Source organism: Neoarius graeffei, chromosome 3 (genome assembly GCF_027579695.1).
Source record: "Neoarius graeffei isolate fNeoGra1 chromosome 3, fNeoGra1.pri, whole genome shotgun sequence".
Taxonomy (NCBI): Eukaryota; Metazoa; Chordata; class Actinopteri; order Siluriformes; family Ariidae; genus Neoarius; species Neoarius graeffei.
In genome coordinates, this window is record NC_083571.1 from 48948386 (window position 1) to 48961256 (window position 12871).

Here is a 12871-nt window from a genome sequence, read left to right on the forward strand (position 1 = left end):
GATGTTGAGGGACTGAAGGCACCAAGTGATGAAATGTTTCAGGTGTTATTTTGTCCCATTTTTCCTGCAAACATGTCTTAACGTGTGCAACATTATGGGGTCATCATTGTCATATTTTTCATTTAAAATTTGCAACACATTCTCTATTGGGGACAAACAGAGCAGACACACTCTCTTTCCACAGCCATGCCTTGGTAATGTGTGCATAATGTGGTTTAGCATTTGTCTTGTTGAAATATCTCTGGAAAAGATGTTGTCCTGAAAGCAGAATAAATTGTGCCAAAATCTAAATGTACTAACTGTAACGTGGCTGTGATGAACCAGACACTCGTGGATTGAGAATGAACTCAAGGTTTTAATGATAACAATGAAAAAAGACAATGTACAAAAGCCAGGCCAGGTCAATACTGAGAGATCCAAAACAGTAATGAGGGCTAGACAAATCGTGGTCGGGAAACAGGCAATAGTCCAAGAACCAGGAAACAGTAGACATGCACAATCTAAACACGAGCTAGGCAAATCGTAATCAGGAAACAGGCGAGGATCGAAAAAAAGCGGGAAGCAAGAGAAATGGGCAAACAAACACAAGGGCTAGGCGAAATGGGAAAAACTGGAAGGCAAAAAGGGTCATACACAAGCAATCAGAATAATAACACTCAGTAGGCTTACGAAATTTAGAGGCAATACTGTGCGATGAACAAAACAAACAAAGGGGTACAAATACAAATGGAAACAAAAAGGTACAGGTGATGGTGATTAGAACTCAGGGGAACCACTCCTAGGAAGTGGTTCCGGGTTGGCTGAGGGAGTGCACGTGGTAGTGACCGGTGTGTGAGGTGACTGTGGGAAGTGGATTCCTGAGTGTTGGATGAGCCCAGGAGTGTGACAGTACCCCCCCAGGAGTCCAAGGAGGCCAAGGGACGAGGACGACCACGACGACCGCCACCCATGCTGCCGGGAACACTCCTGAGCGAGCCATCAGAACTGCTGCAGTGCTGGACAGAGGGCCATCGCTGCGGACAACCTCTGGAACCACTGCTCTGCATACTGCCAGGAGGGCTGGACACACGGTGCTTGGGACGGCCCCTAGGCCGAGGCACGGGCTTCTCTGGATGACTCTGATGGAACTCCTCCACCAACCCCGGATCCAGGGTATCTCATGCAGGAACCCAGCTACGCTCCTCTGGCCCATAGCCCTCCCAGTCCACAAGGTACTGCAGAGTCCCTCCTCTCCTTCTGGAGTCCAGCAACCGGCGGACAGCATACACTGGGGTGCCTTGTACGTACACCGGAGGTGGGGGCACGACATCGGGTGTGGGCTCGTTCAAGAGAGATACATGAAACAAGTTAGAAACACGGTAATGCACAGGCAGATCTAATTTGTAAATAACCCCATTAATTTGCTGGAGAATTTTAAATGGACCAATATATTTGGGCAATAATTTTCTACCTCCCTCAGGAAACCTGAAGTCCCGGGTCGACAGCCACACTCAGTCCCCAGGGAGGTAGGTCGGTGTCACCTCTTTGACGATCCACTAGCCTCTTGTGTCGACAGAGAACGTTCTCGATCCACTGCTGGGTCTGTTCACAGATGTGCTTACGCTGTTGCATCCAACTGTCAATGGCCAGGTTATCAGAGGGCGTGGCAGACCATGGCATTCCGGGGAGTTGGTAACCCAGTATACATTGAAAGGGTGTTAGCCCCGTAGTAGAGCTGATTAATGAATTTTGAGCCATTTCTGCCCAGGGCAAATAGTTTGACCAGTCAGCTTGATTATCGTGACAGTACATTCTCAAAATCTTTCCCAGTTCTTGGTTGACCCTTTCACATTGACCATTAGACTGGGGATAGTAACCGGAGGTGAGACTGACGTTAACTCCCAGTCTCTCAAAAAATGCTAACCATACATGAGAGGTGAATTGAGGCCTTCGATCAGATACTATATCCTCAGGAATACCAAATATATGGAACACATAGTTAAAAAGGGCTTCAGCTGTCTGAAAGGCAATAGGTAGGTTAACAAAGGGGACAAATCTAACTCCTCATGAGAACCTATTGACAATGGTTAGAATGACCGTGTAGTTCTGTGAGGGGGGGCAAGTCAATTACAAAGTCTACTGCTATATGTGACCATGGACGAGAAGGGACAGGCAAGGACATGAGTTTACCGTTAGGGAGAGATTTGGGTGTTTTGCATTTTGAACAGGTGGTGCATGAGGAGACAAATCTATTGATATCTGACAGCATATTTTCCCACCAATATCTGCCAGACAATAACTGGTGTGTACGTGTCTCTCCCGGATGGCCAGAAGGCAAAGAGGAGTGGGTCCACATAATTAATTTGCCCTTGCATTGAGTGGGTACATACTTCCTTCCTACAGGGCAAGCTTCAGGGGCAGGAGTGACAGATAGTTCTTGGTCAATCTCTTTGTCTATTTCCCATCTAATAGGGGTGACCACAACTGATGGGGGTAGTATATTAACAACCTCAGGGGAGGACTTGGGACTGGGATATATATGAGAAAGGGCATCTGCTTTAGTATTATAGGAACCGGGATGATGATAAATGGAAAAATTAAATCAAGAAAAGAATAGGGACCACCGGGCCTGATGGGGGTTAAGCAGTTCAGCTGACCATAAATATTCCAGGTTTTTAGGATCTGTTAACACTAGGAAGGGGTGTGTAGCTCCCTCTAGCCAATGGCACCATTCTTCGAAAGCTAGTTTCATGGCCAGCAACACCCTATCTCCTATACCATAATTACATTCGGCAGGGATCAGTTTATGGGAGTAGAAGGCTATTGGATGTAATTTACAGGGATCACCTATGTGCTGGGACAGCACAGCTCCCGTGCCTACCTCAGAGGCATCCACCTCCACCACGAAAGGCTGAGTGGGATCATGATGCTTCAGAATGAGGGCAGAAGTGAAGGCTACCTTGAGGGATTCGAATACTTCCTGCACTCAGGGATTCCATGAGAGTTTTTTGGCATTTCCCTTCAATAACATGGTAAGAGGAGCTGCTAAACTACTGAAATTGTGAATGAAATGACAGTAGAAATTAGCAAACCCAATAAATCACTGGAGTTCCTTTATGGAAGTAGGGATGGGCCAATTAGTTACGGCTTCTACCTTCTTATTGTCCATAACGACACCCTCCGGACTGATGACATAGCCTAGGAAAGAAGTAGAAGGGAGATGAAATCCACACTCCTCCCCTTTAACATGCAGCTGGTTTTCAAGCAGATGCTTAAGGACAGAATGAACTTGACGAATTTGAGTTTCAAAATTAGGGGAATAAATCAAGATGTCATCGATGTAGGAAATAACATATTGGCCAAGCATATCCCTGAGGAAATCATTTATGAATGCTTGGAATACGGATGGGGCATTATGCAACCCAAAGGGCATTAGTAAATACTTATAGTGCCCCCTAGTGGTAAGAAATGGAGTTTTCCATTTGTCACCTTCGTTTATGTGGACTAAATTGTATGCACTTCTTAAGTCAAGTTTTGTGAATATCAATGCCCCACAAAGTTGCTCTAGCACTACGGGGACTAAAGGCAGCGGGTAAGACTAGGGTTTAGTGATCTGATTTAGCCCATGATAAATCAGTGCAGGGCCTAAGTCCCCCATCCTTCTTGTTGACGAAAAAGAACCCTGCAGCTGCGGGGGATGTAGAAGGACAGATGAAACCCTGTTCTAAAGCCTCCTGAACATACTCCTCCTTTGCTCTCTCCTCCACCTGAATGAGCGGATAAATCCTAGACTTTGGTGGAATAGCATCATCTATTAACTCAATGGAACAGTCATATTCTCTGTGAGGGGGAAGTTTGGTAGTACTTTTCATGCTAAATACTTCTAACAGGTCATTGTATTCGGGGGGGAATGGAAACTATGACATTGGCCTTGGGGCTTTCTATAGTTGTTGACGATACCATAACCTATGGGAAGCACTAGACAGTGGTCATAACAGTAACTGGACCACAAGAGTATTTCTTTATCGGACCAAGATATGATGGAGTTATGTTTTCTAAGCCAGGGCAAACCTAAAATGATAGCATACTCAAGAATTCAATACAAAAAAACAAATTTCTTCTGAATGTAAAGCACTGACAGTCATATTAATGGGTTTCCTGACCCGGTTAACAAGTCCTTCTCCCATGAGATCCCATCAACAGCAGTCAATCTTAGTGGCGTTTTCAGTGGCTCCACAGGAATCTGGAGTTGCTCCACCAGCTCGGCATGAATAAAGTCCCCTTCAGCTCTGGACTCAATTAATGCTGAGAACACAAAGACAGACTGAGGACAGTTAACTGTCACGGGTAGGAGGAAGGACTTGGAGACCAAGCCCTTAGTGGGTGTACTCACCACATTAGCGCATGGAGTAGGCTCCACGCGCTTTCCCAGGGTCGGTGCCAAAGTTCTGTGTCGACGGATTTAACAGTCACGTAGAATGTGACCGGCGGTTCCACAAAAGAGACACAGCCTATCATGGAGACGTCATTGCTTTTCCTCTGCAGACAAATGAAATGAGTCATACCACATAGGTTCTGAGGATTCTGCATCCTCACGAGTCCGGGTCGTTGGTGGATACAAGCGGTGAGGAGTCAGTGCAGCAGCTGGAACTGTGGGAGATTTACAAAAACCTCTCCTGTGCTTCAGTTGGTCTAGGCGAATGGCCAATGAAATCAGCTTTTCTAGTGAAAGACTGTTGTCCTTACAAGCCATTTCCGCTAGGATGTCGGAGTTCAGTCCGTTGCGAAAGGTCACTAGCAATGCAGGCTCATTCCAACCGTTCCCAGCCGCAAGAGTGCGAAATTCCAAAGTGTAATCGGAAACAGAGCGATTACCCTGACGTAGTCGGGTGAGTAATTCCCCTTGAGAGCGGCCCTTATTGGCATGATCAAAAACCACTTTAAATTCTTTAACAAAGTGATTCTAAGTGTCAGATTGGACTATGGGCCAAACTGTGGTAGCCCAATCTAAGGCCTTGCCCATAAGGCAAGAAATCATAAAAGAAATACTAGCCTTGTCAGAGCTCGGAGGGGAATTCGCAAAAAAATATCGAACATTGTAACAAAAACCCTTTACACTGATTAGGTGAGCTATCAAATTTATCAGGTTTACTGACAACAAACGAACTGGTAACAGCCGTGGAAGGAGCAGCTTGGTTGGTCACCATCGGCAAGCCGAAGGAGCAGAGTCGTTGGAGTTGGGTGGTGATTTCTCTCATGCTTTCAACAATTTGCACCAACTGTTTTTGCTGCTGACCTTGCTGTTGCATAAAAGTCTGGATGGACTGAGTCACGGAGTCAAAACTCTGGTGATGTTGTCCCAGCATCTGTCCTTGGTTGCTAAGCGCTACCTGTAGCTCCATATAATCTGCCGTCTGCATGATGGCACAGTATTCTGTAACACAGCTGTGACAAACCAGATGCTCACGGATTGAGAATGAACTCAAGGTTTTAATGATAATGAGAAAAAAGACAATGTACAAAAGCCAGGCCAGGTCAATACAGAGAGATCCAAAACAGTAACGAGGGCTAGACAAATCATGATCGGGAAACAGGCAATAGTCCAAGAACCAGGAAACAATAGACACGGGCAATCTAAATACAAGGGCTAGGCAAATCGTAATCAGGAAACAGGCGAGGATCGAAAAAAACGGGAAGCAAGAGAAATGGGTAAACAAACACAAGGGCTAGGTGAAACGGGAAAAACCGGAAGGCAAAAAGGGTCATACACAAGAAAGCAATCAGAATAATAATGCTCAGTAGGCTCACAAAATGTAGAGGCAATACTGTGTGATGAACAAAACAAACAAAGGGGTATAAATACAAGTGGAAACAAAAAGGTACAGGTGATGGTGATTAGAACTCGGGGTAACCACTCCTATGGTTCCGGGTTGGCTGACGGAGTGCACATGGTAGTGCCTGGTGTGTGAGGGGGATTGTGGGAAGTGGAGTCCTGTTGGATGATCCCGGGAGTGCGACACTAACACAACCTCATACCATGCATTACACAAACCCCATACTCTGGCTTTTGGACTTGTTACTGGTAACAGTCTGAAAGGTCCTTTTCCTCTCTGATCCAGAGCACATGACATCCATTTCTTACAAAAAAATACCTGGAATACGGATTCGTCTGAGCACAATACATGTTTCCACTGTATGATGGTCCATCCCAGATACCTCCAAGCCCAGAGGAGTTGACAGTGCTTATGGACATAGTTAACATAAGGCTGCCTTTTTGCACAGTAAAGTTTTAACAGGCATTTGTGGATGTAAGTCCATATTGTAGTGCTTGACAAAGTTTGGTAAAATAATCCCGAGCCCATGTGGTTATATCAGTGACAGATAAATGGCAGTTTTTAATGTCATGTCATGTAAGGGATTGGCATTCATGGATGTTCAGCTTAGGCTTGTGCCCTTGCCTTTTATGCCGCCAGATTCCTTGAATTGTTTAAAGATATTATTCACGGAAGAGGATGATACAGTGGGGCAAAAAAGTATTTAGTCAGTCACCAATTGTGCAAGTTCTCCCACTTAAAAAGATGAGAGAGGCCTGTAATTTTCATCATAGGTATACCTCAACTATGAGAGACAAAATGAGGAAAAAAAAATCCAGAAAATCACATTGTCTGATTTTTCAAGAATTTATTTGCAAATTATGGTGGAAAACAAGTATTTGGTCAATAACAAAAGTTCATCTCAATACTTTGTTATATACTGTACCCTTTGTTGGCAATGACAGAGGTCAAATGTTTTCTATAAGTCTTCACAAGGTTTTCACACACACTTGCTGTTATTTTGGCCCATTCATCCATGCAGATCTCCTCTAGAGCAGTGATGTTTTGGGGCTGTCGCTGGGCAACATGGACTTTCAACTCCCTCCAAAGTTTTTTCCATGGGGTTGAAATCTAGAGACTGGCTAGGTCACTCCAGGACCTTGAAATGCTTCTTATGAAGCCACTCCTTCGTTGCCCAGGCGGTGTGTTTGGGATCATTGTCATGCTGAAAGACCCAGCCACGTTTCATCTTCAATGCCCTTGCTGATGGAAGGAGGTTTTCACTCAAAATCTCACGATACATGGCCCCATTCATTCTTTCCTTTACACAGATCAGTCGTCCTGGTCCCTTTGCAGAAAAACAGCCCCAAAGCATGATGTTTCCACCCCCATGCTTCACAGTAGGTATGGTGCTCTTTGGATGCAACTCAGCATTCTTTCTCCTCCAAACACGACAAGTTGAGTTTTTACCAAAAAGTTCTGTTTTGGTTTCATCTGACCATATGACATTCTCCCAATCCACTTCTGGATCATCCAAATGCTCTCTAGCAAATTTCAGACGGGCCTGGACATGTATTGGCTTAAGCAGGGGGCACTGCAGGATTTGAGTCCCTGGCGGCGTAGTGTGTTACTGATGGTAGCCTTTGTTACTTTGGTCCCAGCTCTCTGCAGGTCATTCACTAGGTCCCCGCATGTGGTTCTGGGATTTTTGCTCACCGTTCTTGTGATCATTTTGACCCCACAGGGTGAGATCTTGCGTGGAACCCCAGATCGAGAGAGATTATCAGTGGTCTTGTATGTCTTCCATTTTCTAACAATTGCTCCCATAGTTGATTTCTTCACACCAAGCTGCTAACCTATTGCAGATTCAGTCTTCCCAGCCTGGTGCAGGTCTACAATTTTGTTTCTGGTGTCCCTTGACAGCTCTTTGGTCTTGGCCATAGTGGAGTTTGGAGTGTGTCTGTTTGAGGTTGTGGACAGGTGTCTTTTATACTGATAACGAGTTCAAACAGGTGCCATTAATACAGGTAACGAGTGGAGGACAGAGGAGCCTCTTAAAGAAGTTGTTACAGGTCTGTGAGAGCCAGAAATCTTGCTTGTTTGTAGGTGACCAAATACTTATTTTACCGAGGAATTTACCAATTAATTCATTAAAAATCCTACAATGTGATTTCCTGGATTTTTTCCCCCCATTCTGTCTCTCATAGTTGAAGTGTACAGTGGTGCTTGAAAGTTTGTGAACCCTTTAGAATTTTCTATATTTCTGCATAAATATGACCTAAAACATCATCAGATTTTCACACAAGTCCTAAAAGTAGATAAAAAGAACCCAGTTAAACAAATGAGACAAAAATATTATACTTGGTCATTTATTTATTGAGGAAAATGATCCAATATTACATATCTGTGAGTGGCAAAAGTATGTGAACCTTTGCTTTCAGTATCTGGTGTGACCCCCTTGTGCAGCAATAACTGCAACTAAACGTTTCCGGTAACTGTTGATCAGTCCTGCACACTGACTAGGAGGAATTTTAGCCCATTTCTCCATACAGAACAGCTTCAACTCTGGGATGTTGGTGGGTTTCCTCACATGAATTGCTCGCTTCAGGTCCTTCCACAACATTTCGATTGGATTAAGGTCAGAACATTGACTTGGCCATTCCAAAACATTAACTTTATTCTTCTTTAACCATTCTTTGGTAGAACGACTTGTGTGCTTTTTGGTCTCATCTGTCCACAAAACATTTTTCCAATAGCCTTCTGGTTTGTATGTGATCTTTAGCAAACTGCAGACGAGCAGCAATGTTATTTTTGGAGAGCAGTGGCTTTCTCCTTGCAACCCTGCCATGCACACCATTGTTGTTCAGTGTTCTCCTGATGGTGGACTCATGAACATTAACATTAGCCAATGTGAGAGAGGCCTTCAGTTGCTTAGAAGTTACCCTGGGGTCCTTTGTGACCTCGCTGACTATTACATGCCTTGCTCTTGGAGTGATCTTTGTTGGTCGACAACTCCTGGGGAGGGTAACAATGGTCTTGAATTTCCTCCATTTGTACACAATCTGTCTGACTGTGGATTGGTAGAGTTCAAACTCTTTAGAGATGGTTTTGTAACCTTTTCCAGCCTGATGAGCATCAACAATGCTTTTTCTGAGGTCCTCAGAAATCTCCTTTGTTCGTGCCATGATACACTTTCACAAACATGTGTTGTGAAGATCAGACTTTGATAGATCCCTGTTCTTTAAATAAAACAGGGTGCCCACTCACACCTGATTGTCGTCCCATTGATTGAAAACATCTGACTCTAATTTCACCTTCAAATTAACTGCTAATTCTAGAGGTTCACATACTTTTGCCACTCACAGATATGTAATATTCGATCATTTTCCTCAATAAATAAATGACCAAGTATAATATTTTTGTCTCATTTGCTTAACTGAGTTCTCTTTATCTACTTTTAGGACTTGTATGAAAATCTGATGATGTTTTAGGTCATATTTATGCAGAAATATAGAAAATTCTAAAGGGTTCACAAACTTTCAAGCACCACTGTACCTATGATGAAAATTACAGGCCTCTCTCATCTTTTTAAGTGGGAGAACTTGCCCCATTGGTGGCTGACTAAATCCTTTTTTGCCCCACTGTATTTACAAATTCCTTCTTTGAGAAACATTGTTTTTAAACATTTGAATGATTTTCACATGCATTTCTTGACAAACTGGAGATCCTTGGCTCATCTTTGCTCTTCAAAGACTAGGCCTTTCCAGGATACTGATATTGTACCAAATCATGATTACAATTATATGTTGACATCACCCGTTTCAAATCACATCATTATTTAATAGTTTTAACTCATTACTAGCCATACTGTTTGCAATGAAATACAAGTCAAAGTAAATTTAGAAATCAATGCTTTCTTTTTATTTGTTTGTTTGTTAACTTGCATTCAACCATACTGTCCCAACTTTTTCGAATGTGGGCTTCTGTATACTAGTGTATTTCAAATAATTAGAATATTGGGAAAAAGCGCTTACAGCTCATGAAAATCAGAAATCCAGTATGTCACATTATTAGAATATTTCCCAAGATTAATCAAAAAAGGATTTATAATACAGAAATATCCAACTTCTGAAACGTATGTTAATTTATATACTCAATACTTAGTTGGGTCTCCTTTGCCACAAATTACTGCATCAGTGTGGCATGACATGGAAGTGATCAGCCTGTGGCACTGCTGAGTGGTGACTGAAGCCCGAATTGGTTTGATAGCGGCCTTCAGCTCATCTGTATTTTTGGGTCGGGTGTTTCTCATCTTCCTCTTGGCAATACCACATAGAGAATCTATGGGGTTCAGGTAAGACGAGTTGGCTGGCCAATCAAGCACAATAGTATCATGGTCAGCAAACCATTTGATTGTAGTTTTGGCACTGTGGGCAGGTGCTAAGTCCTGCTGGAAAAGGAAATTGGCATCTCCATAAAGCTTGTCAGCAGGTGGAAGTATGAAGTGCTCTAAAATCTCCTGGTAGATGGTTGCGTTCACTTTGGACTTGATAAAACACAGTGGACCAATACCAGCAGATGACATGGCACCTCAAATCATCACAGACTGCGGAAACTACACACTGGACTTCAAACACCTTGGATTCTGTGCCTCTCTACTCATCCTACAGACTCTAGGACCTTGACTTCCCAATGAAATGCAAAACTTATTTTCATCTGAAAAAAGGATTTTGGACCACTGAACAACAGTCCAGTTCTTTTTCTCCGTAGCCCAGGTAAGATGCTTCTGACATCGTCTCTGATTCAGGAGTAGCTTGATATTAGGAATGTGACAGTCATAGCCCCTTTCCTGTAGGCATCTATGTGTGGTGGCACTTGATGCACTGACACCAGCCTCTGTCCACTCCTTGTGAAGCTCTCCAAAGTTCTTGAATCAGATTTTCTTGACAAGCCTCTCAAGGCTGCGCTCATCCCTGTTGCTATGCACATTTTCCAGCCAGCCTTTTCAGCAGTGACCTTCTGTGGCTTACCCTCCCTGTGGAGGGTGTTGATAATCGTCTTCTGGACAACTGTCAAGTCAGCAATCTTCCCCATGATTGCGGTTGCATGTACTGAACTAGACTGAGAGATGCACAGAATTTATACTGCTTTACTCAAACTCAAAATGAAATTCTAATATTCTGAGATAATGGATTTCTGATTTTCATGAGCTATAAGCTATAATCATCAAAATTACAACAAAAAAGCCTTGTAATATTTCACTTTACTTGTAATGAATGTAGAATATATTAATGTTTACCTTTTTGAATAAAATTACAAAAAAATAAGTTGTTCATGATATTCCAATATTTTCAGATGCATTAATATATTCTGTTCTCCCCTCTAGACAATGTGGCCTTAAAAGGAATAGCAACACAATCTTCTACTTACCAGGGCATTTACTTTGCTCACTTTGCTATTGATGGTATCACAGAATCATCCTCGTATATTTCTCCATGTACACACACAAATATGGATTATAATGCATGGTGGAGGCTGGATTTGTTGGCAGTGCATGATATTAAGAATGTAATCATCACAAACAGAGGTGAAGGCACCTCAGAACGGTTAAATGATGCAGAGATTCACATTGGCAACTCCTTAGACAACAATGGCAACAATAACCCCAGGTGAAATTTTAAAAATCAATTTATAAAATAATATCAGCATAAAAAATTAAGATTTTACTTAGATAGCTTTCTTAACATTTCAGAAAGATTGCTGCCTATAAGTCTATTTAATTTGGTAACTTTTTATGCTTTTACAGCTTTAATAATGCATTATTACATTCGATTAAAATTGCTCATAATGTAATGTGGAACTGTGCCTGATTATTGGCTTTGTACATAATTATACAACCTTCTTTAAAAGTTGTTGAATAAATACATGACAAAATATTTTAAATGGCATCAAAAGTTTACTTTTGCGAATTTCATAGTTTTGTACACTTTATTTTTCTGAAGTAAAAATAAAGTAAATCCATTTTTCTGACTTGGCAACATTTAAATCCAAATTTATTACAGAACATGGACATATAAAAATATAAACACAAATCAGAAAAAAGATGGGATGGTAAGATGAAATTGAAATTAAAACTGAAGACAATGATTTGTAAATAATATTTGACCTGTACTGCACTCAAAACAATGCAACAGCAAATTATTTGAAATTTTAATTTTATTTATTTATTTATTTATTTTTCAAAATAAACACATTTCAACTTTTAATTTTTGCAGCACATTAAAAAAATTATTTGGGAAGGTAAAGCATTTACCACTGTGTAATACTGCCATTATCTCACAAGACTGAAAAGATGTTGAGGAACTGAAGACAGCTAGTGTTATTTCGTCCCATTCTTCCTGCAAACAGGTCTTAAGGTGTGCAACAGGTCCCAATTTTTTTGGAAGGCCTCAATGGATGAATATTAACAAATTAAATGACCAGACAAAAGCATGAAATATTTTGACTTCATATGGTCTGCAATGAAATACAAGTCAAAGTAAATTTAGAAATCACTGCTTTCTTTTTTTTTTTTTATTTGTATTTTCCATACCGTCCCAAAATTTTTCTGGTTTGAGCTTGTTCCTGCAGTCTTTTATCTGATTGCTAATGGCATTTTACAGTGTCTTGCAAAAGTATTCATCCCCCTTAGTGTTTGTCCTGTTTTGTCATATTAGAAGCTGGAATTAAAATGGATTTTTGGGGTGTTAGCACCATTTGATTTGCACAACATGCTTACTACTTTAAAGGTGCAATTTTTTTGCTTGCTTGTTTGTTTGTTTGTTTTTAATTGTGACACAAACAATAATTAAGATGAAAAAAACCCCAGAAATCTGGAGGGTGAATAGGTATTCACCCCCTTTTGTATGAAACCCCTAAATAAGAGCTGGTCCAACCAATTCACTTCAATTAGTTGATTAAGATCCACTTGTGTGCAATCAAAGTGTCACATGATTTGTCACATGATGTCTATATAAATAAACTTGTTCTGGAAGAACAATCACTCTGCAACACTACTAAGCAAGCAATATGAAAACCAA

The 12871-nt window shown here is 41.7% G+C and overlaps 1 protein-coding gene across 1 annotated transcript in view; it reads left to right on the top strand.

Moving 5' to 3' along the window:
* The window catches only part of LOC132882564 (fucolectin-like), a 56810-nt gene that overhangs the window by 13752 nt on the left and 30187 nt on the right, over positions 1 to 12871 (top strand). Inside the window, exon 2 of the mRNA XM_060915657.1 lies at positions 11179 to 11461. Coding sequence (XP_060771640.1) covers positions 11179 to 11461 — 283 coding nt within the window. The remainder of the gene's footprint in view (positions 1 to 11178; positions 11462 to 12871) is intronic.